Source organism: Manis javanica, chromosome 5, assembly GCF_040802235.1.
Source record: "Manis javanica isolate MJ-LG chromosome 5, MJ_LKY, whole genome shotgun sequence".
Classification (NCBI taxonomy): domain Eukaryota; kingdom Metazoa; phylum Chordata; class Mammalia; order Pholidota; family Manidae; genus Manis; species Manis javanica.
Window position 1 is genome coordinate 6,898,636 of NC_133160.1, and position 23,444 is coordinate 6,922,079.

Genomic DNA, 23,444 nt, shown 5'->3' on the forward strand with positions numbered 1-23,444 from the left:
CAGCGAGAGGACCAGAATTAGACACTGGGCTTTTATGCCTTCAGAGCCGAGTTCTTCCTATTGTTCTCTGCTCTTTTCTTCTTTCTGCAAGTAAACCACGGGATCGTCAGCAACCCTGGAAGCCTCTCTAGGACTTGCGCTGTGATCTTTATCTTCAAAGCCATCCGGCCAGGCCTCTGGCTGGAAATTAGCATGACAGCTAAAGGAAACTAAATTTGGGGGCTGGCTTCCTTTGATAACCAAATGCTTCTCTTTCTTTCTTTGTTCAGAGGGTACAACTTTGAAAGGAATTCAATGATGAGGAAAATAATTCTACATTATTTAGCTGGGTGCAGTCACTGTGTGTGTCAGGGCATTTGCTTCAAATAGGAACCGTGCGGCTTGCCATCAGTAGAGGTCAGTTATTAAACCCCTGGACTGGAGGGTTCACAGGGCGGCACCAGTCCTGGGGGGGGAGCCACGCGTGGGAAGCCGAAGAGAGACGTCAGCTCAGGGGTGACCCTCACTTCCACTCAGCCCACCTTCTCTTTCAGAAACACCTGCACAGGACTGGCCACAGAATCTGAGACCTATGAGTCCTGGTGTAAAAAGGAAAACACAGAGCTACTTGTTCAAAAAGCAGAAAAAAAAAAAAGGATCAAGGAACTGAAATGTAAAGTGATTTCCTTTCTGCTTCATGCTCTCTCTCGACTTGCCATTGTTTCTAACTTGCTATTTATATCATTGTAAGAAAAATAAAATTTTAAACTATTAGTATGAATCGTACTGGCCCCCCTTATATTGCACAATAGCCATTTTATATGTTAATATAAGAACATTTAATTCACACACTGAATCACCCCAATTACCCCACTCGCATCTCGGGGCTCGTACATGCACATCTATTTTGTTCTTGCCCAAACAGGACAAACGCTGGCACAAAATGAACACGGCTGTTTTTAATTTCACTTCTATTAATACGCGTGCACTGTACGAACGCACTCCAGCTGAGGTTGTTGACGGACAAACCAGGAAGACCTGGAAGGAACGACGTCTGGGCTGCCCCTTTCCTCTCCCTTCCGTGGAAGTAATGTAAGAAGGGATACGGTGGCTGCCCAGGGTTGGACCTGCGTCTTAGAACACCACTGCCTTTGAAACAAGTTCTGGTTCAGAGGGAAAGCCTGTCCAGGTCCCTGCTTACTTGGCAGTGGACAGGACAGGGACACACTTCTCTTGAACTCACTCTGGGTCTCACTGAACTCCCACACATCCTGGGTCCTGTGGAGTTCTGTGCTCACAGGCTATCCTGAGAGCCACCTGCAAACAAGTTATCGAGGACAGCGAGTGGACACTCCTACTGCAGGTGCCCTCTCTGCTCACACACATGCTCCACTGTCCAAGGGACATGACTTACACACACAAGTTCAAAGATAAAAGTATTGAGAATTCCAAGATGGTGACAACAGAGCATTAAACGAAGCATGGGGTCCTTCCGGGCATGGTTCCTGAGTGACTGCGTGGGCTGCCCTGTGAAACCCCTCCTGCTGTGTGTACTAAAGACAGGGGAAGGGGTTTAGACCCCCCAGCCTGATGTGGGGCTGTTGCAGGCAGGAGAACACAGTGCAGGGCAGCGGTTCTCCCATTTTCACTGTTCACATGGCTCTTAACCATCTCAGCAATTTTTTCACACCACTCTTAGGCCAAAAGAAATACCCAGCAGTTCCATTTATCAAGTTGCTAAGTCCGAACAACTTAAGTTTTTATGTCCGAATGAATTAGTAGCCATTTTTAAAAAATACATCTGAATTTAAAAATACACATACATTTTTTATTTCAATCTTCACTAACCCCAATTACTTGCTAAGGGGATGTGTGTGTGGGCACCGAAGCTCCTCAGACCTTGGGGATCCAATTGGACACCCACCATCACCCTCCCTCCCGGGTGCACACATGATACTTTTGCATTTTATCAGAGCAACTACCAAAAACTCAGCTTCACAAAAGACGGCATCGTAGAAATGAACTTAGTGCGCTCTAATGTTGTAACAGACGAGCCTCCCGCCAGCTCTAGTTCCCAAGTGTCAGGTAGATGTTGAATATCACTGTTTCCTGCAAAAATCTGATCTATTCCACAGCATCTCTGCGAGTTCACCGTGGCACCCCAGGGCAGCTTGGCACACAGCTTGGGAGCCCCAAGTATAGAAGTAGCATGTGTAGGCTCTGGAGTTGGACGTCCTGGCTCTAAGTCTAGGGAGCAAGTTGCTGTAAGTCTCAGAGCTTAAGGTTCTCATCATCAAATGGGAAAGGGGAGGATATCGCCACCTGACAGGTAGGCTGTAAGGGTAATGCTGGACCACAGCAGAGTTCCAGAAATGGGGGCTCCCTGGCACTTAGCTCTCTTACAGAAAGATACTACCCATGGGAGGGAGACCCCACAGCGCCTCATGCCGTGATTTAATGAGGCATCCTTTGTTGTCTCACTTTCCATTTCTTTATTTATGAAATGAATATTTATTGAGCACCCACTAAGTCAGCCAGGTATTTTGTTTGGTGCTGGGGGTACAAAGCTAAGCCAAACAGACACAATACCTGCCCTCGCGGAGCCTGACAAGCCCAGAGGAGGCAGACACTCCTGTAACCCATGAAGATGCCATGAGAAGCAGCAATGGGTGCTATGCATCTATGCATGAACTGTTCTGGGTACTTTAAAAGCCTGTGTGTGGTCGGGGGTCTGAGGGAGGCTCTCTGACAGCCTGGTGTTTAAGGTGAAGTCTGAAGGGAATGTCTGCTTTGGAAGAGTGGAGGAAAAGATTTCTCTAGGCCCAAGTCATAGCAGAAACATTGAGCCCTGCACTGAGAGGAGGCAGGGCCTGCCCGGGGAGGGCTAAAAACTCCCTTGCACGGAGAACCTGAATTCCCAGGGGATGCTGACGCAGCGGCAGGCACGCAGCAGCAAGCAGCCTGGACGACCAGCTGCTTCTTGAGGGCAGGGGTCCTATGGGGCAGGACCCGGCCATCAACCCCGTCACAACCCCTCGTCTAGGGCTGTCACACAAAAGTAGCCATAGATGACACCAAAACACATGGGCATGGCTGTGTGCCAATGAAACTTCATGTACAAAAGCAGGAAGTAGTCGGTTTTGGCCAGAGTTTGCAGACCCTTTCTAGAGGGCGTCCACATGCCCCTCTTTAGGGCAACTAGCTATGGAAAACCACGAGTAAAGCAGGTCCTGGGCCTCTGAGGGTTTCCAATGAAAACAAGCAAATAAATACAACATGTAAACACAACAGAGGGACCCAAAGAGGGACAGTCATGGTCTGTTAGGACTCGGAGCAGAAACGCCAATCGTTACCCATCTCCAGGGTCTTCAAGCCCACCCAAGCAACCCCTGCGTTTTGGGAGACGAGGGAACTGCAGCATTTCCAAAGGCCAAAGAATGCAGTTGCTGTCACTGTAAGGCCGGGAGCCCCTGGGGAGGGAGGGAGCGCTGGGGACGCTGGCTGACTGCTCAGCGCCGACTCATGACCAGCTCATGAGCAGCGACGGGACCCTGCCTTCCTCACCCTGCGCGTCTTTTCCAGTCTGTGCTTTGCTTGCACAGGTAGGTCCCGGCTGGGTTTCTCCTATTAAAAAGAACAATGTGGGAAGCCTCAGCACTCCAGGCCATCTCGGAGAAACAAAGGAGGTCGCGCTGAGCCTTCTTACTAGTTGTTATAGCAACAAAGAGCCTATTGCACAGGCATGAGAACCCCAGGAGGGAGCCCACTTCCCGAGCTGCAGTCACACCACCTCCCCTGCCTGGTTGTGACCCACCCACAGACTCGCACCTGTACCTGTGCTCCCGAAGTCGAGTCCCCCACAATCCCAGCTCTTCCTGCTGACTTCCCGAAGGCGTTGTGATTAAGAACACCTCGCTGATTGCCTCCAGGTGCCAAAACTCACCTGCTAGGAACTCTCTCCATTGCTGTCTCCTCAAGCTTTCTTAACATGGCATTTTATTCCACCTGCATTGGAATGATCTAGAGACGCTGATTGAAAATGCAGACTCCTGGGCTCCACCGCAGATCTACTGAATGAGCATCATTTGCCAACATTTGATAACCACAAACTCAGGAGACTATTACCATTAAGCAAAATTAAAAAAAAACAAAGCTTTTTGGCTCAAGAGATTAATCACAGCACACTCACTTGGGCTGGCGACTACAGTGGGTGAATCCAGCCCAACACTTACTTTTGTAAATAAAGTTTTATTGGCACACTGACATGCTGATCTATGTTATTGTCTATGGCTGCTGTTGCAATAAAGCAAGCACAGAGCAGTAAGAGGAAAATGTCTATGTCTGGCTCTTTAAAGAAAACAGTGTGCTGCCCTCAAAGGCAGCATGTGTTAGGAATTGACGCAAGAGGCTCAGGCATCAGATGGCCTGGATTCAAATGTGAGTCAACCTTTTAGTAGCTGTCGAAGTATTAAACAAGAAGGTAGTAAGGACCGAAGGCAGGCTGCCCCCAGATATGCCATTACTACAAACAGATCATTTCAGACATGACAACAATCAAGGCCCAAAGACTCAGAAACTTTGGCCTCCCACCTGCCAATTGCATAAAAAAATTAAGATAGAGGATACACTCCTGATGAGGACTATCACTTTAGACGGCTAGATGGTCACGGAACTAGGCGAGGTAGACTGGGTGGGATGTGGCCAAGTCCATTAACATTTCTCTCTGTGCTCCACTGTTCGTGTGTGGCTTTGGTTATCAAACATTTAATCTTTTCATATTCTTGTGAATTGCTTCCCTTTTCCTTTAAAGTCTCAGGATGCCATATAGACCTCATGCTCCTGTCTTTGGAGCCCTTGGTCTATGCCCCATGGCTACGTACGTTATTAAGCTTTGGCTTTTTCTCTCCTGTTAATCTGTCTCATGTCAATTGGATTCTTAGACCAGCCAGAAGAGCCTTGCAGGTGGAGGAAATTTCTTCCTCCCCTACAAGGCCATGGCCTCGGTTGGTGCTAATTGCCTTGGTAAGCCTACCTAGGTCAAGAGGTAAGCCAGGGTCAGCGCACTCAAATCCAAGAAAATGAAAGTTAACAATCAATCAGAAACAGCCAACGAGGCTCTCCCAGATAGACAACCACCTAAGCTACAGTCAATCAAATAACGGCCTGGCTGTGCCTCCACAGCTTCTCTAAAAGAAACCTCTCCCTTAGCTCCTGGTCGTGGAGCACTTCTAACCATCTGTGGTTTGGGTGCTGTCCCATCCCAACCAATATATGTCCAGATAAATCTTAAAAATGTTAGTGTGCTTCCATATTTACCTTTTAACAGAGCTCAAAGATCTTGGGTATTCTTTAGACCCCTTAAGGCTCAGTTTCCCCATCTGTAAAATGGGAGCAATAATTACACTCACCTCCTGGAACTGTTGTGGGGATTAACTAAGATAATACAAATAAAGCACTTCTGTAAGTGCCTGACGATACATAAAAGCCGTTGGGGTGACCTAAGAGGACTCTGGCTCTTTATGGGGAAAACGTCTCTTTTTTAAAAAGTCCTAAAAGAGGCTCTGACTTGTAGTTAACCACATTTCATTACACATTCATTAGCTTTAGACTTGCTCCAGCAGTTCTGACTTCATTAAAATTATAATTGTTTCTTTAATTCCATTTCTTTTATCTGCTTCTTCGACCTAAGCCCCCATTGTCCCGGCCCGCGGGACGAACGTGGAGTGTGCCGGAGACGCCTGCAGAAATGAGACAAGCAAGGGACACAAAGAATGACCAGCAAGACAGGATGTCTGATCAAGCTGGCGAAGTTTATTGTTTACAGGCTCAATTTATACAAGTAGCAAGTAAGGGGTGGGTCAGGAGATAATTGGACCTTAGGTGGCGCCGGCGGGGAGGTGTTTTCACACATCCTCAAGGTCTCCCTATTTTCAGAGTGAGGAGTCTTGGCCCATCTTCAAGGACAAGATATGTTTTTGTGAGCACATAACTTCCAAGGACTGCACCGGTTGCTCTCAAGCTTGTGCTTTCCCATGCTGCGTTCAGACGTGGGGGAAGGGACATAGCCCCGGCTCCCAACACCCCATGTCAGCTGCCAAGGCTCTGGGAATCAGGGCAAACTTCCTCTGAGACAGTTTTAGAAAAGAAAGAAAATAAAGCAAGAGCCAGACAGAGTCAGGAAAATGAACGGTGAGGGAATTAGGAAAATGTGTGTGGTAAACCAAATTTTTAAAAGATGAATATGAATACACTTGGGAGAAGTAGGATGAGCTAAAATGATGTGAAAAGGAGCTACAGAGAACACAGAAAACAAACACACTCCAGCGAAGCCACTAGCACTGAGTCAGTGCAGATCCCTGGGCCACTAATTAAGTCTTAGCTGAATATAAGCCTCCTTCCCCAACTATTTCTCCATCCCGAGAAAACACATCCTAACCAGCAGTGTCTTTGGAAACCCTAACTAGCTCAGATCCGAGAGGGAATTTTAGCTTAGCAAACCTGAATTTCAGCAAGGCCTTTGGGGTTTCATTGGTCAATCCACATTTGAGGAAATTATACTTTTTTGAAAGAAGCACAAATGAAAATGAACATCTTTGTGGCCCTTCCTCGGGGCTTGGCAAAATTAATTTTTTCCTAAAATGCAGGATAGTATTTTCTAGTGCAAATAATCATTTTCCAAAGGGCCTAGTCCAGTGCCTGGTGCTGAGGAAGTATACAATCACTGCGATTTGCCTCCCCTTGTCTAGCTCGAGAATAAGAATTTACTCATCTAGCCATTCACTCAACACATATTTGCTGTGTGTCAGGCACAGTTCCAGGGCCTGGAAAATAGGATTGCCAGATTTGGCAAAGAGAAATACAGATGATTCCATCAAATTGGAATTGAAGACATACAATGGATAATTTTTAGTATAATTACATCCCATGCAGTACTGGGGAGACCTATACTAAATAAGTATTGTGCATTTGAAATTCAAATGTGATTGGATGTCCTGTAGTCTATCTGGCAGCGCTACTGGAAACGGAGCAGTGAAGGAGACAGAGAGCAGCTCATGTCGCTTTCCAGCAGCTCAGTCTCAGAAGCTCACAGGCTCGAGCCCCACCTGGTAGTTCCCCAGTGGGAAAGTCTGGGGAAGAGAGTGACCCTCTGTTTAGAGGGACGTCGCCACTGGGGCCGATTTAACAGATGTCACTCTGTATTATAATTGCAGCTTTATTTCTTTGTCATACTCCTCTGCACCAAGGACCTTGGTGACGGGTCTTGTGTCTTCTTATCTCTGCATCCCTGGACTCTACCCAGCACAGTGCCTGGAACTAGTAGATGCTCAGTACATACCAGCTTAATGGGACAAAGGGCAAATGTGTACATGGCTGCTCTTGTATCAAACACAATGCCAAACCATGCTCCTGGCCCACAAGGAAGATACTCCCATGCCCTCAGAAATACTGCAGATATAGAGAAAACCATATTTCCAGAATCCAAAGACCATATGCGTGAAGAATGATCTTTTATTTTAAAATGTTTTATGAAGGTACTCCAAACAAAATAAAAGCATTAAAAAAAGGGAGGGGTGATCAGGTGAGAGAGAAACTGTGACCCCATAAAGAATAGTAAAGGGTCCTTCGGTTGTTATTTCTTAACTAGAGTGAGACGAAGCACTGATTTAACTCATTGATAATCTGATAAAATACGATTTTGATAATTAACTAGAACCTTATTATTAGTAACTGAGGAATACAGTATAAACAAGTAACAAATAATTAAGAGTCGTTTTATTGTCAGTACTGACCATCATACCATTGAAACACTCAGAAGGCAAAAATCACAAACATCCACAAAAGGGTCAATTCAGAGAAGGGCCAAGGACATGGTATCTACAATAGAAAATCATTTTGGGGTATTGAGTCCTTCTGCCCAACTGTAAAAGAGGGAACAAACAGTTGGAATCTACAGAGCATGTTTCAATCACACAAAGATTTCTTAAAAAAAGAAAGAAAAAAGAAAAAAAACATTGTATTGCAGAATTTCCCCATGACCACACATAGCCAGCACGTTAAGATTCTTTTCTCCGTGGCTCCCCACACCGTCATCCTGCGACCTCCTGGACGCATCTGTGGCTGACGCAGCACAAGCCAGTCACACAACAATTCTTGCAAGTTACTGTCAGTGTTCAGGTCGGTAGGCGGGAAAAGTCTCTGTTCGATGGAGCTTCAGAGGGCTGGAGACATCTTTTCCAAAAAGAATTTTAAAACAGCAGTTAAATTTCAAGAAAAGCCCAAATCAAATTAGCTAGTAACAAGTCTCTATGTAACATAACTAAGCTAACATACAACATGGGCTTTTTTTCCCAGAGGCCACTCAACAATATGCAAATAAACATCATGAGAGATTTCATGATTAACATATCATTTGCGTGTGACACTGGCACTCAGCTATATAGCAGACCACTAGCAGTTATTTTCCTCAATTTTTCACCCCCGTCTCCAGAGTATTCAGGAGAAACGACAAGGAAGGAATCTTAGACTATGGACCATTTTGGTGAGGACATTCTTGGGAAACCTGACCAGAAAGAAAAGCAATTTTATACCTAGGAAATCATGTTGAAGGGAGGACTCTTGAAAATATACTTAGCCTTTATTTTTTCAGGTTTAGGCTCCAAACCAAGAGAAGTAAAGGAGTCAGGAAGACAACACACATGGTCACTGTCGGCCTCCTTTGTGACACAGACAAGGGTTGGCAAACTTTCTCCAAAAAGGGCCAGATACTAGATATTTTAGATTTTGCAGATATTGTCCCATTTCAACAGCTCAACTCTGCTGCCTGTAGTGCAAAAGCAGCCATAATTAGTGTTAAACACATGGGTGTGGATGTTCCAATAAAATTTTGTTAACAGGAACGGCCAGCAGGCTGGATGCGGCCACCAAAGCCATAGTTTGCCAACCTTTGTGGACAGATGACTTGATTTCATAAAAATAAGAGGTTTTACTGCCATCTGCTGGCTAAGGATTATGGCAAGCAAAGAAATCTACACTCCGAGAAGTGATCAGAGCAAACCTGTCTGTGTAAGAACAGCATTTCTGTAACCAAACGTGGGGATCAAGCCAGAAGGATACATGGAGATGTAGGACTGCAGCTGAGCGGAGCATGTATGCATCCGTGCTCCACTGAAACCGTCAAAACAGTGTTGTTTTTAAACACTGAACCAAGCAAAAAGGTTTCCGGTGGCACACGGCCCTTCTGCCTTAAGTTGATGCTCTCACATTTATATCACGAGCAGCTTTGATCTCCAACAGACCTCAGTAAAGTCCCTTTCTGACATCAGAAATCATGGATTCAGATATTTGCAAGCCTCAAATCTGAACCATAAGACAATTCTATATCTAGTCATCTAGGCGCTGGTATACAACAGCAGAGACAATTATTAAAGAACTTTGAGTATTGAAAGACCCCAAACCATTAGGAATCATTTTTCCCAGCCTCTTGGCCATTTTGAACACAAATTCTATTTTCTTTCCAACACACACACACACACACACACACACACACACACACACACAGAAATATACACTACGACATAGAGAAATTGTATTGATGGGTTTGAACACTCTGAGTAAAAATCCAGGTATATCTTTATTAGTTTGATAAAAGTTCCCACATACAGCAGGTGGCCTACAAACAGAATCAGTGCAAAATCTAGATCTTTGCTCAAGTGCGAAGGGCCTTCCCGACCTTCAGCTGTAGCCCTTTAGATTCTGTGAGCTTGCGGGGCAAGCGGCTGATAGCGTTCACTTGGGGTCAAGTCGAAATGAAAACACCGTGGCTTCTCCCACGATGGCTAACTGAATCTTCCCAGCTTACTTTGAGTGCCGTTTTTAGCTAAAGGCCAGGAAATGGACCTGAAAGATTTTCTTAGCCCTTCCACATTTTTGCAGTCTACACAAAGGACACAAGCTGGAACTGGCCTGTAAGCCCCTGTCTGCGCCCAGACACGGGTCATAAACATTTGGAATTGCTTGTCAATATTTAAATAACTGCAGACTGACCATAAAGGTGCCGAGTTCCCTGTTCTCAACGCCTACACTCTCCCTTTGATTCCCGGGGGACCCCACCACAACCGCATCTATCTGATTTCACTCTCCATATGTCCTCACTGGTGCCTACAGATGTGAGTTTGAGACCCTTATTTATTTGGCATCTTTTTTAATTTGCTTAGATCCTAATCTATTACTTCTCTTCTAACTGCTGCTCATACAATGTATATGACTGTAAGAATTAATATTTTAAAACCAATGTTAACTCTCCGAAAGTAGTGACTTGGTCCAAGAATTGATCGCCCTTACAATCGGTATGTACACTCTATGAGCTGGTACCAACCCTACGAAGGAGCTATTTCCATCATATAATACAAGCCTTTGAAACACCCATGGTGGCAGGATTTCTTCCCATAGTTCAGAACATGCAATCCAAGGAGGATCTAGCTCTGCATGGACAGTCAGAACACGGCTGTTCTAAGGCCAGTCCGCCCACTAGTCCTATGATCTCGAGCAAGAACTTGACCTCCACTGGTGTCAGTTTCTACCTCCTCTGGACTGGGGAAGACGGTCCTGGTCTTGCCAACTGAAACTGTTGCCAGGACAACCAAATAAGGTAACATGGAATATGCCTGGCAGAAGGGGGCACAAATATTTGTTGCTAATCGTTCATTTCCTAAAATTTTCTAATGTCAAATCTGGTAAATGATGTAAGTGCCTATTTTTTCTTGTTTTTGTTTTGAAACAAGCGATGCTATCTTTTGAGGCAATTCCAATAGAAGGTTTCAGAAAATAATGAGCAAGGGGCATCTTTGGAATGAGGGTAAAGAGTCCTAGGAGGGTAACTTTGAGAAGGAAGTTAGGGATTTAAGAACGGTACCCCACTGAGGTTGGACGCACCCAGTTGTCTCATAGTGCCCCTAATGCACCAGCTACAGTGTCTCCTTTCCAGTCTTTGAACATCTCAGCTCTTTTCTTTTAAGGCCTTTGCACTTGCTGATCTCTCTATGGAGAATGCTTTTCCCTGGGTCTCACTCAGTAAGGCTGCCTCTTCTCAGACTTCAAGTCTAGGGCTAAATGCCACAGCCTCCTGTGACCACCTCATCTGCAGATGTCCCTTTGTCATTATCCTCCCAAAACTAATGTCGCTGCTTCAACATTCTCTATTACCAACACTTTCTTTTCAATGAAACACAGACCAAATTTGAAATGAAATAAATGTATTTGTGTATTTGTTTAATTATTGGCTTTGATTCTGTAGGCTCTAAGCTCTAGGAGGGCAGAAACATGCTGTTCTAGAAGCCCCAGTGTATCTCCATCACCAGTACAGTGTTCGGCATAAAGCAGATGCTCAAGAAACATTCAACTGCTATATGAATGAGTGAGTGCATGAATGAATGGAGAGATGAAAACCTCAACTCTTTACTAGACAGGTGATCTTTAGCATAGAGCCAACCCTTCAAATTCTCACTTCCTCAGCTGCAAATGAGAATCACATAGTTTCAGGTAGCTGTTGGAAGGACTATGTGAGATCATTCATGTTGACTATCAAGCCCAAGGCTTGCAACACAGTAGGTCTTCAAAAAGCACAGCTTTTATAAATATGGTGTTTACCGAATATGTCTTGTTTCCCATGTGAGGAACAAATCTGGTACTTCATGAGTGGAATATTAATGTTTGTTTATATAAAAAAAGAGAAGAAGAGATTTCATATTCAAATAAAGTTGCTGAGCTCCGGTTTAAACAAGATTAAGCAGATTCTCTACTGTAGGGCGTTGCAGTCTTCAAAATACTGATTTGCATTCTGAATCTCTGAAAGGAGAATCTACCGCGCAGCATTTTCCCCAAAGTTATGGGACCATGCTATTTTGGGGGAGAGCGATATCTGTCAGGTTTAGTGCTCCACAGAATACATTTGGGAAAATGCTGCTCTGAGGTCACTGTATGCAATGCATTCCTGAAAGGATCCTGTGAATACAGTGCTCAACTTGTTGAATGCTTCTCTTTCATAAATTTCTTTCACATTTTTCATGATAAACCTCTTTCGAATATTGATTCTGTATATGCCTAACCATAGAAGAGAATTTCCATGAGAAAACTGGAAAATGGGGTGAGAGAAGCAGTGAAGATGCATCAGGTATGTTTTAGGGAAGGTGGCACGTGTCAGAACCACTCTCTCCCCTCCACAGAAATAATAAAATGCTAAGTCCATAACCAACCAGGAGGTGGCACTGCAGGACCAAATTTGGTGAACAAATGAACTTATTCTCAAACTAGTTGGATAAATTCCCCCATAAGGGTCTGTAAACTTTCCAAAATTAACTTCCAGATTGGTCAGAAAAGGTCAGCCTGAAGTATGTTAAGGTAGCTGAACTGGCCAGAGGAATTATAACTCATCAACTGCAGTGTAACAAGAAGTGATATGCCCTGTAACCGCATTATGTGGCTTACACAGGGTCATGATGTCATTAATTTTTCCCAATTTCAGTTTTTTTCAGGGCTGGGGGAAAGGGAAGGAGGAAGGCAGGTGAAAAAGGTGAAACAGTAAGTGGATTTACCCATTTAGTTGTCACGTCAGTGACCACCCATGATAAGATGATTTTTAGATAGTCGTGAATAAATTTTGTCTCAAGGTGACAGGTCACTGGCAAATTGATTCCCATATTACACATAAACCAGATATTGTCACTGTAATTAGAGTGCTGATGACTAAAAAGCCATCTACAAGATAAGATAAATGTGGACAAACTTACACAGAACACGCAGGTGAGGAAATAGCTCCGTCAGCATTGGTTCAAATTAAATATCAAAATAAAAAATGTTTACATGAATTCCTACGCAGAGAGCAAAAGTACGTGAAAAGAAATCATCTGAGAAAAGAGCTGGTATGAACCATAAAGCAAAAAATAATAATAATTTGGAAGCAATTACAAAGCCATTTTCATATACACATATATTCTAAGATACAAGGATATTTCATCAAGTTTTATTAGTATGCAGCCAAAACAGGCACAATGTAAGAATTCAAATGGAAATTTGTGTTTGATGAAGAATATACTATGTAACAAAGAGCCAAACATAAAACAAAGGCTTTAATTCTCATGTCCAAACGCCTAAATAAATTATCACTCTCAAAGACTGATAATCCATCATCTCTTGTTCTCAGCACTGGCGTTGATTTCCTTAGAAGCTAAACCATCACTGTCTTCAAAGTATCATTTTGTAAGTACTACTTCTGTGCTCATTTGAAAAATCTATACCAATAAACTTGACCCTGATTTTACAATAATACCTCATTACGTATGAGTGATGGATTGTAGGAATAATGATAAACCTAAATATAAAGAGAATAAACCCAAATCTAAGGTTGATGAACTGTTTCATTTGTGGGTTGCTATATTGATATAAACAACAGAAACCTTCTCAGAGAACATGAATTTCTTTCTTGGCCACAGTTTGTATCGCTCTGCTGTGCTCCTAGGAATAACAGTATCATTACCGTTAATTTGGAATTAGTGGATTACTTGTTTTTGAAGATCATCCTAGACCTGTCAGCTATGTATGGCCTTCTAACCAAAACGGGCTTTCTGTATGCATGTATATTTGCAATTTTTGCAAACAGTTGTTTTCTTCATAGAACCAGATGGAGACATGGTCAGGGGTAATCATATTCACTGTAGGAGCGTGCACACAGTACGCTAACAGTATCTAAAACATTTCCTTTAAAGATTTTAAAAAATATTATATAATTAGGGCCCTGATAAAACCCTTAGCCTTAAATCTTTTCTGAGGAATACCTAGCTCATTCTGGTTAAGCAGGGATCAGTTAAGGATAGTAAGATGTATACATCTTTTATTTGAAATTTCCTACATCTAGACTGTCCAGGGGATATTTAAGCTCTGGGATATTCACTAGTAAATTCTGAAACCGCAGCATGTCCCAAGAGCTCAGGACTTCCTCACTCTCAGCGCCTCTTTGCAAACATGGTATTCTACGGACATCCAGTGATTCATCATCTTCGATGCACATTGACTATTTTCAAATTATTATACTGGATCTCAAAGCCCGCACAACTTCAGTTCTCCACTTTCTTTTGCATTCCAGACACAGAGAATCCAAAAATGACACACTTTTTTGCAAAAATGATCATAGTATTTGTACAAAGCCAGGTTACAAAGCCATTCGACAACTTTGTGTGTTTGTTATGCGTGCTAAAAACTTTCAATAATTGTCTCATTGTATATTAGAAAAATGTAAAACCAATATAATATTATATATCAACTATATTCCAGTAAGAATATTGAAAAAAAGAAAAATACAGCTTGTTGTTAAATAGTATTAAGGTAGTGAAATCTACTTTTCTTAAAAAAAATAACTTGTTTAAATAGAAGAGATTAAACACAATTGAGTAACAGTAGAAGGGGTATGTATAGGACAAAAACAGATGATATGATTCAAATATTGCAAAAATTTCTGAAGATATGCAGCAAGAGGCATTTGTAACAACCTATTTAACCCAACTATCTCTGTGCAAATGTCTTGAAAGGTAAATTTATTAATTATTTATCAATGCAGTCACTCATTCAGGCAGCCAGATATGTTTTTTGAGCATCTACAATGTGCCATGCTCTCCGCTAGTGAACGGAGCCTTTTAGTCATAAAGATTAGGAAGTACCTTCAGTGCCTTAACATGATACATTCATTCAACAAATGCTCATGGACCAGCTGCTGCAAGCCTGGCAGTGGGGATAAAATTAAGACACAGCTCTCCTGCTGTTCTTGGCATCACTGCTTCCTGGAAGAGCTGGTCATGAGTCGACGGGCCAAACAGTTAAATATGAAATGAAGCCATGATAAGGGCTGCCAAGGAGAGTGTCATTATTTTCATCTTATGAGAACAGAAACAGAGATCCTACGCCTGTTACAACATCTGAGGAGCTGCCTTCGAGCAGGGAGGGCAACCGGATGTAAGATGTGGAAATGACAGTTACCTAGGATGGGGTGAGGCTCAGCATTCCAGGGAAAAAGAACAGAAGCGCTCTGGGGGAGAAATGGCTAGCAGAAAGGGCTGGAAGGGCGGCAGGGTGATGAGTGTGCAGAGGGCAGGCACAGAGGGCCAAGGGCATTGCTTCCTTTGGCCCTTCATCCGGTCTTGCATTCTTGGGCTCCGCAAAGGTCTGTGTATGAACGAGGAGCAGTCTAGGGCATGCTCCTCAAAGCTCTGGGATCTTGTACCATCATCAGTGCAAGTTCTTTAACAAGGATCCCCCACATAGGCCTATTTATTTTATACATTATATACACACATTCTGTTCTTATACACTATAAAATATACAAAAAGGTGCATATGAAAGGAAAAGAAAATGTTAAACTTTCTTTCTGATCAGTCCTGTTGTCCCTTACCTCACAATAGGCCACTGAGTACCTGCTCAGAGAGCCCTTTTCTGGGGAGGATCTTTTTAGTATTTGCTGGAGTGGCAGCAGAACAAGAGCCCCAGCCTTCCTGCCCCAACTCCCTTCCCACCAGAGCACGGTCACAAGCTGGGGGCTTCATGAAAATCACCTGGGGGCTGTGCACACATAAATGCCCGGGCCCCACACTCTGAGGTCCAGTTCCACAGGTCTGGGGACAGGCCTGGAATCTGTATTTCTTGCAAGTTCCAAGGAATGTGGACGCTGTTGTTAGTCGTTAGTCCACTAGACTACTTCTCGAGGTGGGAACCCCAGACCTCTTGCCCAGACCCTGGGTAATGATGACAAGTGCAGATTGCTCAGCTGCTTCCTACACCTTAAAATCTAGAATCTCTGGGCCAGAGGGCCCCAAAATCTGCATTTTGAACCATTTCCCCAGAATAGCCTGGTAGAGTGCGTGCCCTGGGAATGAGGCCTTGATGGACCTTGATGGCTCTGGGAGGAGGGTAGGGTAGCCCCACTGGGAGAGGGCCCCGCCCCTCCAGGCTCAGGCCCCGCCCCCACCTGCAACGCCCACCCAGGGTCCGCCCCTCCAGGCTCAAGTCCCGCCCCCACCCACAACACCCACCCAGGCCCCGCCCCCACGCTCACCCTGCAGGCCGTAGAGCTGCCCAGTGCTGTGCTGCCGGGTGATGTGCTGCCAGTAGGCGCTGCGGGGCAGAGGCGCCACGGTGCTCAGCGAGGCCGCTCGCTCGCTCATCTTCAGCTGCAGCTGCACCAGAGGAAGGAAGGGGAGCGTCAGCCACACTGGGATGGAAAGACAACTGTCAGGGGACACGGGGCCGGAGGTCTGACAACCTAGCAAACGGGTGGGCGAGTCATCGAGGACGTCCTGGCAGCGCCTCGCTGCAGCTCCGCTCAGCGCTGCAGCTCCGGCTGGGCTGACGTCACCTCTGAGTCTCCGGGAGGCTAGGTGACTGCCAGGCGAATGACGCGATCCCCAGGGGCGTGCAGGGGATCAGTGGCGGGAAACCAAGGGTTTTGTTGTTTTGTCCCCTGCTCTCTCCCCAGGGTCTAGATGGCACATGGTAGGTGCACAGTAAATACTTGCAGAATGACAGAGCCAGCTTTCTCGTGGATTGTGCAGGACAGGAGATAGGACAGGAGCCTACCTTGGGACAAGGAAAGGGAGGACGCGCCAGCCAATGGACCTGATTCAGAGGAAGGCAGCCCCTCGGGGAGACTAGCCTTGAGGCTCCCTGACACTGTGAATCCCAGCATGGCCCAGAGGCCCCGGACTTCCCAGTTGCGTGAGCCAACTATTTCTTTGCAGCTTAAGCTGATTTGCGTTGCTAGCTAGCATCAGAGGAAAACACCGTCTCCTCCTCCAAGCGCCTGACTCTGGTTCCAAATGGAGGAAAGGAGAAGTTGTGGCTTTTGGCCCCAACCAGCGAAGGGAATCCACCCCAAAGACTCTGTATAACCCAGGTCCTTGGGAAGAGTCAGTGGCCTGTCTGACCACATCAGGGGACTTGACCTCACAGGGAACTGTCAGAGAGAAGCTGGCCTGGGAGGGTGGGCAGGAGGCAAACAGAAGGAAGGGTGCATGGGACAGCCTTCTCTCAGACCCGGTCTAGACACAATCATGATGTGGTTTTATTATGCCATGATGTCTGACTATACGCAACATTTGATTTCCTTGAATTGCTTGAATATCAAACAACCTGCCCCAGTCTTATAAAAATGCACCCAGAAATCTCTGTACATTGGGATGTAGTTTGCAATCACAGAAAACTGGAGACAACTTAATTCTCCATCACTCAGGACCTGGTTAATTGTACTTAGACACAGTGGAACACTTGGCAACTGCAGATCAGAGGAAGGTAGATTTATGTCAATGAAAAAAGAAACACATACTGTATCATTATGGCAACAGTGAGTTGCAAACCACTGTATCTAGCAGAGTACCATTTTCATTGCTCATATGAAAAATAGTAGTACTAGACACCTACCTGGGTTGTATGAGAGTTTAGTAAGATAGTACCTGCTTAGTATGGCCCGGCATGCAAAAGGTACAAGAAAAAATGCAGGCTATTATTATTATTATTATACATTGCAATGTCCACTTAAAGTTCTTTTTTTTGAAAGAGAACTCGCACTCTACATACCTCATCAGCATGATAGTTCCAGACATAGTATCTGTCTGCTCACTTCACAAAGCCAAAATAATATGAGGCTTCATATCCTGGAGACCAGAACTCACTGTAGTTAGTGAGACTGAACTTGAAAATGTTATAACCACTTATTCCAAATATAATTTATATGTGTTCCATTTATATGTGGTAGTTGGAATTTTTGGTTCCTGTCACAACAGTACAATTACCAAAATGTGTCCCCAAGAGGAATTATATAGCACTAGGTTTCACAGGGACAGTTTTTCGTAAACATGTTCTGTTAGATCAAAAGAGCAGAAAGATAAAAGAAAAGGTCTGTGGTTATTTCTCTATTTCTGTAGACATAAAAATCTTAAAAGCTTAAGAGAAAAAAAAAAAACAAGAACAGAAACAATCAACCAAACCAAAACCTATTTACCAGTGACTTCTGGTGATACTCAACCTCATTTCCAGGGGATGCAAGAAAATAGAGATAAAGAATGAACATTTGAAGGTACTGATTATTTGATTTTCTTAATATAAAGAGATTATATTTAATATATTAAAAATTTTCATAAAAAGAAAACATGTGGGAAATAGCTGTCACTTCAAATTATTCACTACATTACTGTGCGTATATTTCTGCAGGCCAGAATTGATTTGACTGTATTTTAAGAAAGCTTATTTAGGTACAGGAATGAAATGACATCAATGCCAAGTTTCACAGAGAATATTATAAAGCCTGGCTCTCTAGTTCTTTCTCAACCCTTTGAAAAAAAATAATAAAATGTTATGAAAGGGGCATTTTAATTGTCTTTGGAGAAAAATGATGAGAAAAGTCTTCTTTTTTAACAATGCAGTTCTCTAAGGGTGAACCGTTATTTGATGAAAAGTGTAGCCGTAAGGTTTCCACCCTCACTCTTCTTCATTGCTTCCAGAAGCTCTGATCCTTGGTACTAACAGCTAGTGCAGTGGGGGTGAGTGGGCACTCCTGCCCACCACTGCTGGAAACAGAAATTAACCTCTTTTTTGGAGGAGTTAAAATTGGGTAACCTGGAGTACGTGGACAGAAGGATTATATGTTTCCTCCCTTTTTTTTAACCTAATATGCTATTATGTAGTTTAACTTTTTGTTTTATGAAAAACATAGTACTTTCACATTAAGAAGTAAAAAACAAAAATTCCCCCAAACCATACAAATTTAAAGTATAGGTATTTCTGTTATCAGGTGATACAGATGTTCCTGAAAAACTTCCCAACCTGCAAAACTGTTGGGAAAACCACGTTATGGGAAGACCCCGAAACCATATGCCCTTTTATATGCAAAGCCATTGTTACTTTGGGAGACAGCCTGGAGGCTGGAGGTTGCACAGGGGTTATGAAAAATGGAGAAAAACATTTGGTTGGAAATGTTGGCTTGAAAAGTTCAAGCTATAGAGATAGAGGATGGGTTTTTCCGAACACGTGGGCGTTGGGCAAGACTGTACAAGGCTGGGACCACCTCTCCAGAGCGGAGCTCCCAGAGCCTCTGCTCATTTCTTACCTTCTTCAACTCTAGCTGGAAGACGTTTTGTCTGTGTGGTAATTTACTGAGGGCATTTTCCTTTCTTGCTAAAGGTTACAATTCTGCTCCTACTATTCTGGGCTTCCCTTGCTTAGAAAAAAAAGTGGTTTTGCACCAACACATTTCAATATTATAATGAATCACTCTCTAATTTATTAAATGCATCTGAACTCAATATGAATATAGAAATGGTGTTAAAATAGAACTGTATACCATATCTGACTCACACTCTTGTCCCCGTATTTCCATTAAATATGTATCTTTGAATTCTACATAAAGAACAGAAAAATTATCCCCAATTCTCCATTCTGTATCCCACAAGTGGTAGTAAAATGGAATAGAATCATGAACAGTAGAGTTGGAAGAACTGTGAGAGCTTCCAGGCCAGTCTCCCGAGTTAACAAGCTGAATCACTAAGATCCAGGTACGCGCAGCAAGAAGATGACAGCTGACATCTCCTGCCACTCGGGATCTGAATTTCCTGTTTCTCAGACACTACTGAGAGGCACCTATTTTGCTCTCCATGTTAGGCTCAACTTTCAATTCAAATTGCATTTAAAACCATGGCTGCTAAAAGGGCACAGCCTTTATATGCATTCATATGCATTCTAAAGTTTGATTTTTCCAGAGGTGGTGATGAACTTACAAAGGGTGCCCGGCCACCTGATCAATAACTGGGAAGTTCACTTATTCAGCCTGGCACCAAATACTTGCTGATTTTGTTCACTTTGAGGCACAGTCTCAAAGAAGCTTTTGTCCTGGTAAGTAGGGGTAAATCAAGACCATATTGTTAGGGCTGAGACAGAGGATATCTGGGTGCCCTGGGAAGATACCCAGGAGCCTCAGGAGAGAAGAGAGGAGCAAACAGTCAGAGAGGAATCCTTGGAGGAGCTGCCACCCATGCAGTGTGATCCCCAAACACTCTCCTCTGTTCTCCAGACGTCTAGGAGTCCTTCACCCCGAGCAGATCTCCCAGACTACCTCCAGTCCCCAGGAGGGCTACAGGATGTTTGGCCAGTCCTTCGTTGCTGCATCTAAATGTTAGACTCTGCAGACGGCCAGATGTCTGCTGCCCCAACAGACAGGGAGATGATGCGACCCGTGGGCTGGGAGCCGCGGACGCGCTCAGCAGCAGGGAGTGATGTGCTTGCACAGGAGCAAAGTAGATGTGTAGGGACAAGACTGGTCAGAACAGTAGCGACTAACAATCACAGAATTTTAGAACCAGAAGACACTTCTGTTATTGTTTTTGTTGACTAATGTATTCTCAGCAATGAACACAGTGCCTGGTAGGCACAGGAGATGCTCAATAAATATTTATTGAATGGAAGAATGAATGCAACCAATGGTGTAGCAGAGCTGGCTCAAACCAGCTTGCCAAAGCCAACTGTTACATTTTTCAGGAATTTTGTGAACTGGCTGTTAAATACAGCCATCATTAAAAATTAAATTCTATAAACTTACAGTTAAGTATGTTGTATACATGTATTATTAATTGTAAAAATTATGATAAATATATACAAATATATAATATAAAAATATATACTTGTATATATGTTATTCAAGTAATAGCATATGTTACTCAAACACATCACATCCTGATTACTTTACTATGATCTATACTCCTATGATTTTTATTTCTGTTACAGCTGTTTGGTAGAAAACAGTTAATAGTGTGCTTCTGTGTATCTCTTCCCAGCTCTGTGTACACGCGTACACTTTTTTTGAGAGAGGCACTTACTAAATATTTGCCAGCACATGAGTGACGCCAGCCCCTAAGTGTAAAAGAGCCTGCCAGCCCACTGTAGTGTACGAATAGGTGTGCTTGCCGACTTCCACACTTCTCCCTGGTCAACACCCAGCTGCTGCTCCCAGGAGGCAGTTCAGGAATCCTCAACCTTTCCCTGACACCTCGGCCCCTTGATGACACCAGGTGCTCCTACCAGACTTCTCGGAGCTGTGTTCAGGCTGTCATCATTTCATGGTTTTGTGATAGCTGCTAGACTACACCTCCTACCACAGACCATGAAGTCCTGGAAAACGGGATTATATCCTTTATCTCTGTGTCCCCAGCACCTCACTAGGGCCTCCAGAGACTTCCCAATATAGGATGGCTTGAATGAGCCAATGAATGAACCCCGCTTTTCCCAGGTAGCATTCAGATAGGAATCCCAATTAACCTGCAGATTAGCAGCACTGTTAGCTCAAGGCTGAATTTCTGCTAAAGCTTGAGGTCCAGGATAAATGAACGTGGCTTTCACTGGCTGTGGGGCAAGTGGTAATAAGTCTCCTTCATTCTACTTTGCCATTCAGGTGAGGAGGCTTCTGTAGGGCCTCAGGGAATCACCTGCTTTTGTGCTTATGCACAATGGGCTAGGATGGCCCCACAGCAGGGGAGCTCAGCCCTGTGCATTTATTCATTCCATTAGCAGTGTTAGCTCAAGACCCCACTGGGAAGGAAGGCCAGGCTTCCTGAAAGTAAAAGGAATGCTTTCTTGTACATCAGCTCTGGAACTTTCCCCCTACACAGCAGGGATGCACCAGGTCTCTTTCTAGCCCTGCATAAATGAGTTCTGAAATACTCAACCAACCAGTGGATATAACTGATTGGGTTTCCAAGGCACAAAAAAGCATCGTGCCACTGGGAGAAACTGACCAGAGTCTGAGACTCCTGTTCTGGGCTAGGTTCTGGTCCTATGAACTATGTGATAGGGGGCACATCCTCCCCCTTGTTTGAGCCTCAAAGTCTCCTTTCTCATGGGACTTCCCTTCTAATGAGGCATACAATAAAACTAATAAATAAAAAATAGACTGCCTTTAGAAAAGGGAAATTTTACGGCCAGGATTCTCACCTCGCATGATTCTAATATTGCCCACTGTATACATATTTAGCTTACCTGCATACCTATGGGCAGCAGGATGTTTACCCACCAACAGAGACCCCCGTTAGTCTTGGGAGTACCCACCCAGGGGAGGGGTGGAGAGGAAACACACAAACACCCAGACATAATTGGTCAGGCATCTGCCAGTCACCATGGAGACCTGCCCACAGAGTTCCTCCTGATACTAGGAGTGGGGAAGGGAGAGCTTAGGGGCAGGAGAGGGAAGCTATGGAAGAGCAAGCAGAGGTGCAGCCAGAGCTGCCAGTGTAGCCCAGGGCTGGGGAGCTGGAGGCAGCACCCAGGCTGCATGCAGCTGGAGCCAGACCAGAGGCTGGTGACCAGGCACTGCCTTTGCCACTTATACACAGCCGGCTGACTTCCAGGAGTATAAACGTGGTATGAGCCCCCTTTAACCCCCAACTTTCTGTTTTCTTTATTCAGTCTCATCAAATTCATACTGAACTTGCCCAGAGCTAGGAATCCCCTTCTCCCTGAGGAACACTGCCATACAAAGGAATGAGGTCCTGACACGTTACAACATGGATGGACTTGAAAACATCATGCCAAGTGATTTGAGCCAGTCTCAAGAGACCATATATTATATGATTCCATTTATAGGCAAATCCAAAAAAACAGAGTAAATCAGTGGGTTTCCTTTTGAGGTGATGAAATGAGTGCGGAGTTTGATTGTGGCGATGGTTTCACAACTCTGTGAATATACTAAAACCGCTGAATCATCCCACTTACAGGGTGCGTTGTATGGTATGTGAATTATACCTCAATGAAGCTGTCATCAAAAAAACAAAACCAGTAAGTAGCATGTGCTCTTCAGACTACTAAAAATAAACATGATAAGATGAGCTAGTGGGTGGCTACTTTCGGGGGACAGTCCCAGGGGAAATAACATTTAAACTTGAATGGTGACTGCCTAAAGCAGGGTGCCCATTATTATCATTGTCAACAACATGGACAGATCCCTCTAAAAACCTCCCAATATTCACAGTGAGGGAAGTGCTGATAGCAAGGCCCTTCCCTTGTAATGATGGGCACACTGTCTCGAGAGAAAGAAATAAATTCTAAAGAGCACTATGCATAGCTTCTCAGTTAGAAAAATCCACCATCCTCCATCCCACCAACCATGTTTTTTGTCTCTGAATCCTTCATTTGGTTTGACTGACACTTGGTGCTTGGGCACTTCTCTTATGAGCCTGAGCCCACAAGGGCAGAGCAGTGGCATCTTAGCTGCAAAACTACACCACACTGCCCTTCTCTGGAAGCCAACTGCTTTTAAGGCAGAGCATCATATTTTGCAAAACTGAACAGCACAGCAGATGTAACCAGTCATCCTATTGCTATAATCGGTCATGAGGACCAGATGGCATGCTTGTGACATGGCTCTGGATCCATTCAGAAACATGCAC

General features: G+C 44.2%; 1 protein-coding gene across 3 annotated transcripts in view; it reads right to left on the minus strand.

The window, feature by feature from the left end:
- Nucleotides 1-7,470: 7,470 nt before the first annotated feature.
- The window catches only part of DOK5 (docking protein 5), a 301,770-nt gene continuing 285,796 nt past the window's right edge, over nucleotides 7,471-23,444 (minus strand). For all 3 annotated transcript variants that reach the window (XM_073236415.1, XM_073236417.1, XM_073236416.1), the window contains exons 7-8: nucleotides 16,076-16,196; nucleotides 7,471-8,208 (exon numbers count right to left, since the gene is read on the minus strand). In XM_073236415.1, the coding sequence (XP_073092516.1) occupies nucleotides 8,144-8,208; nucleotides 16,076-16,196 (186 nt within the window). In that variant the 3' untranslated portion in view covers nucleotides 7,471-8,143. The remainder of the gene's footprint in view (nucleotides 8,209-16,075; nucleotides 16,197-23,444) is intronic.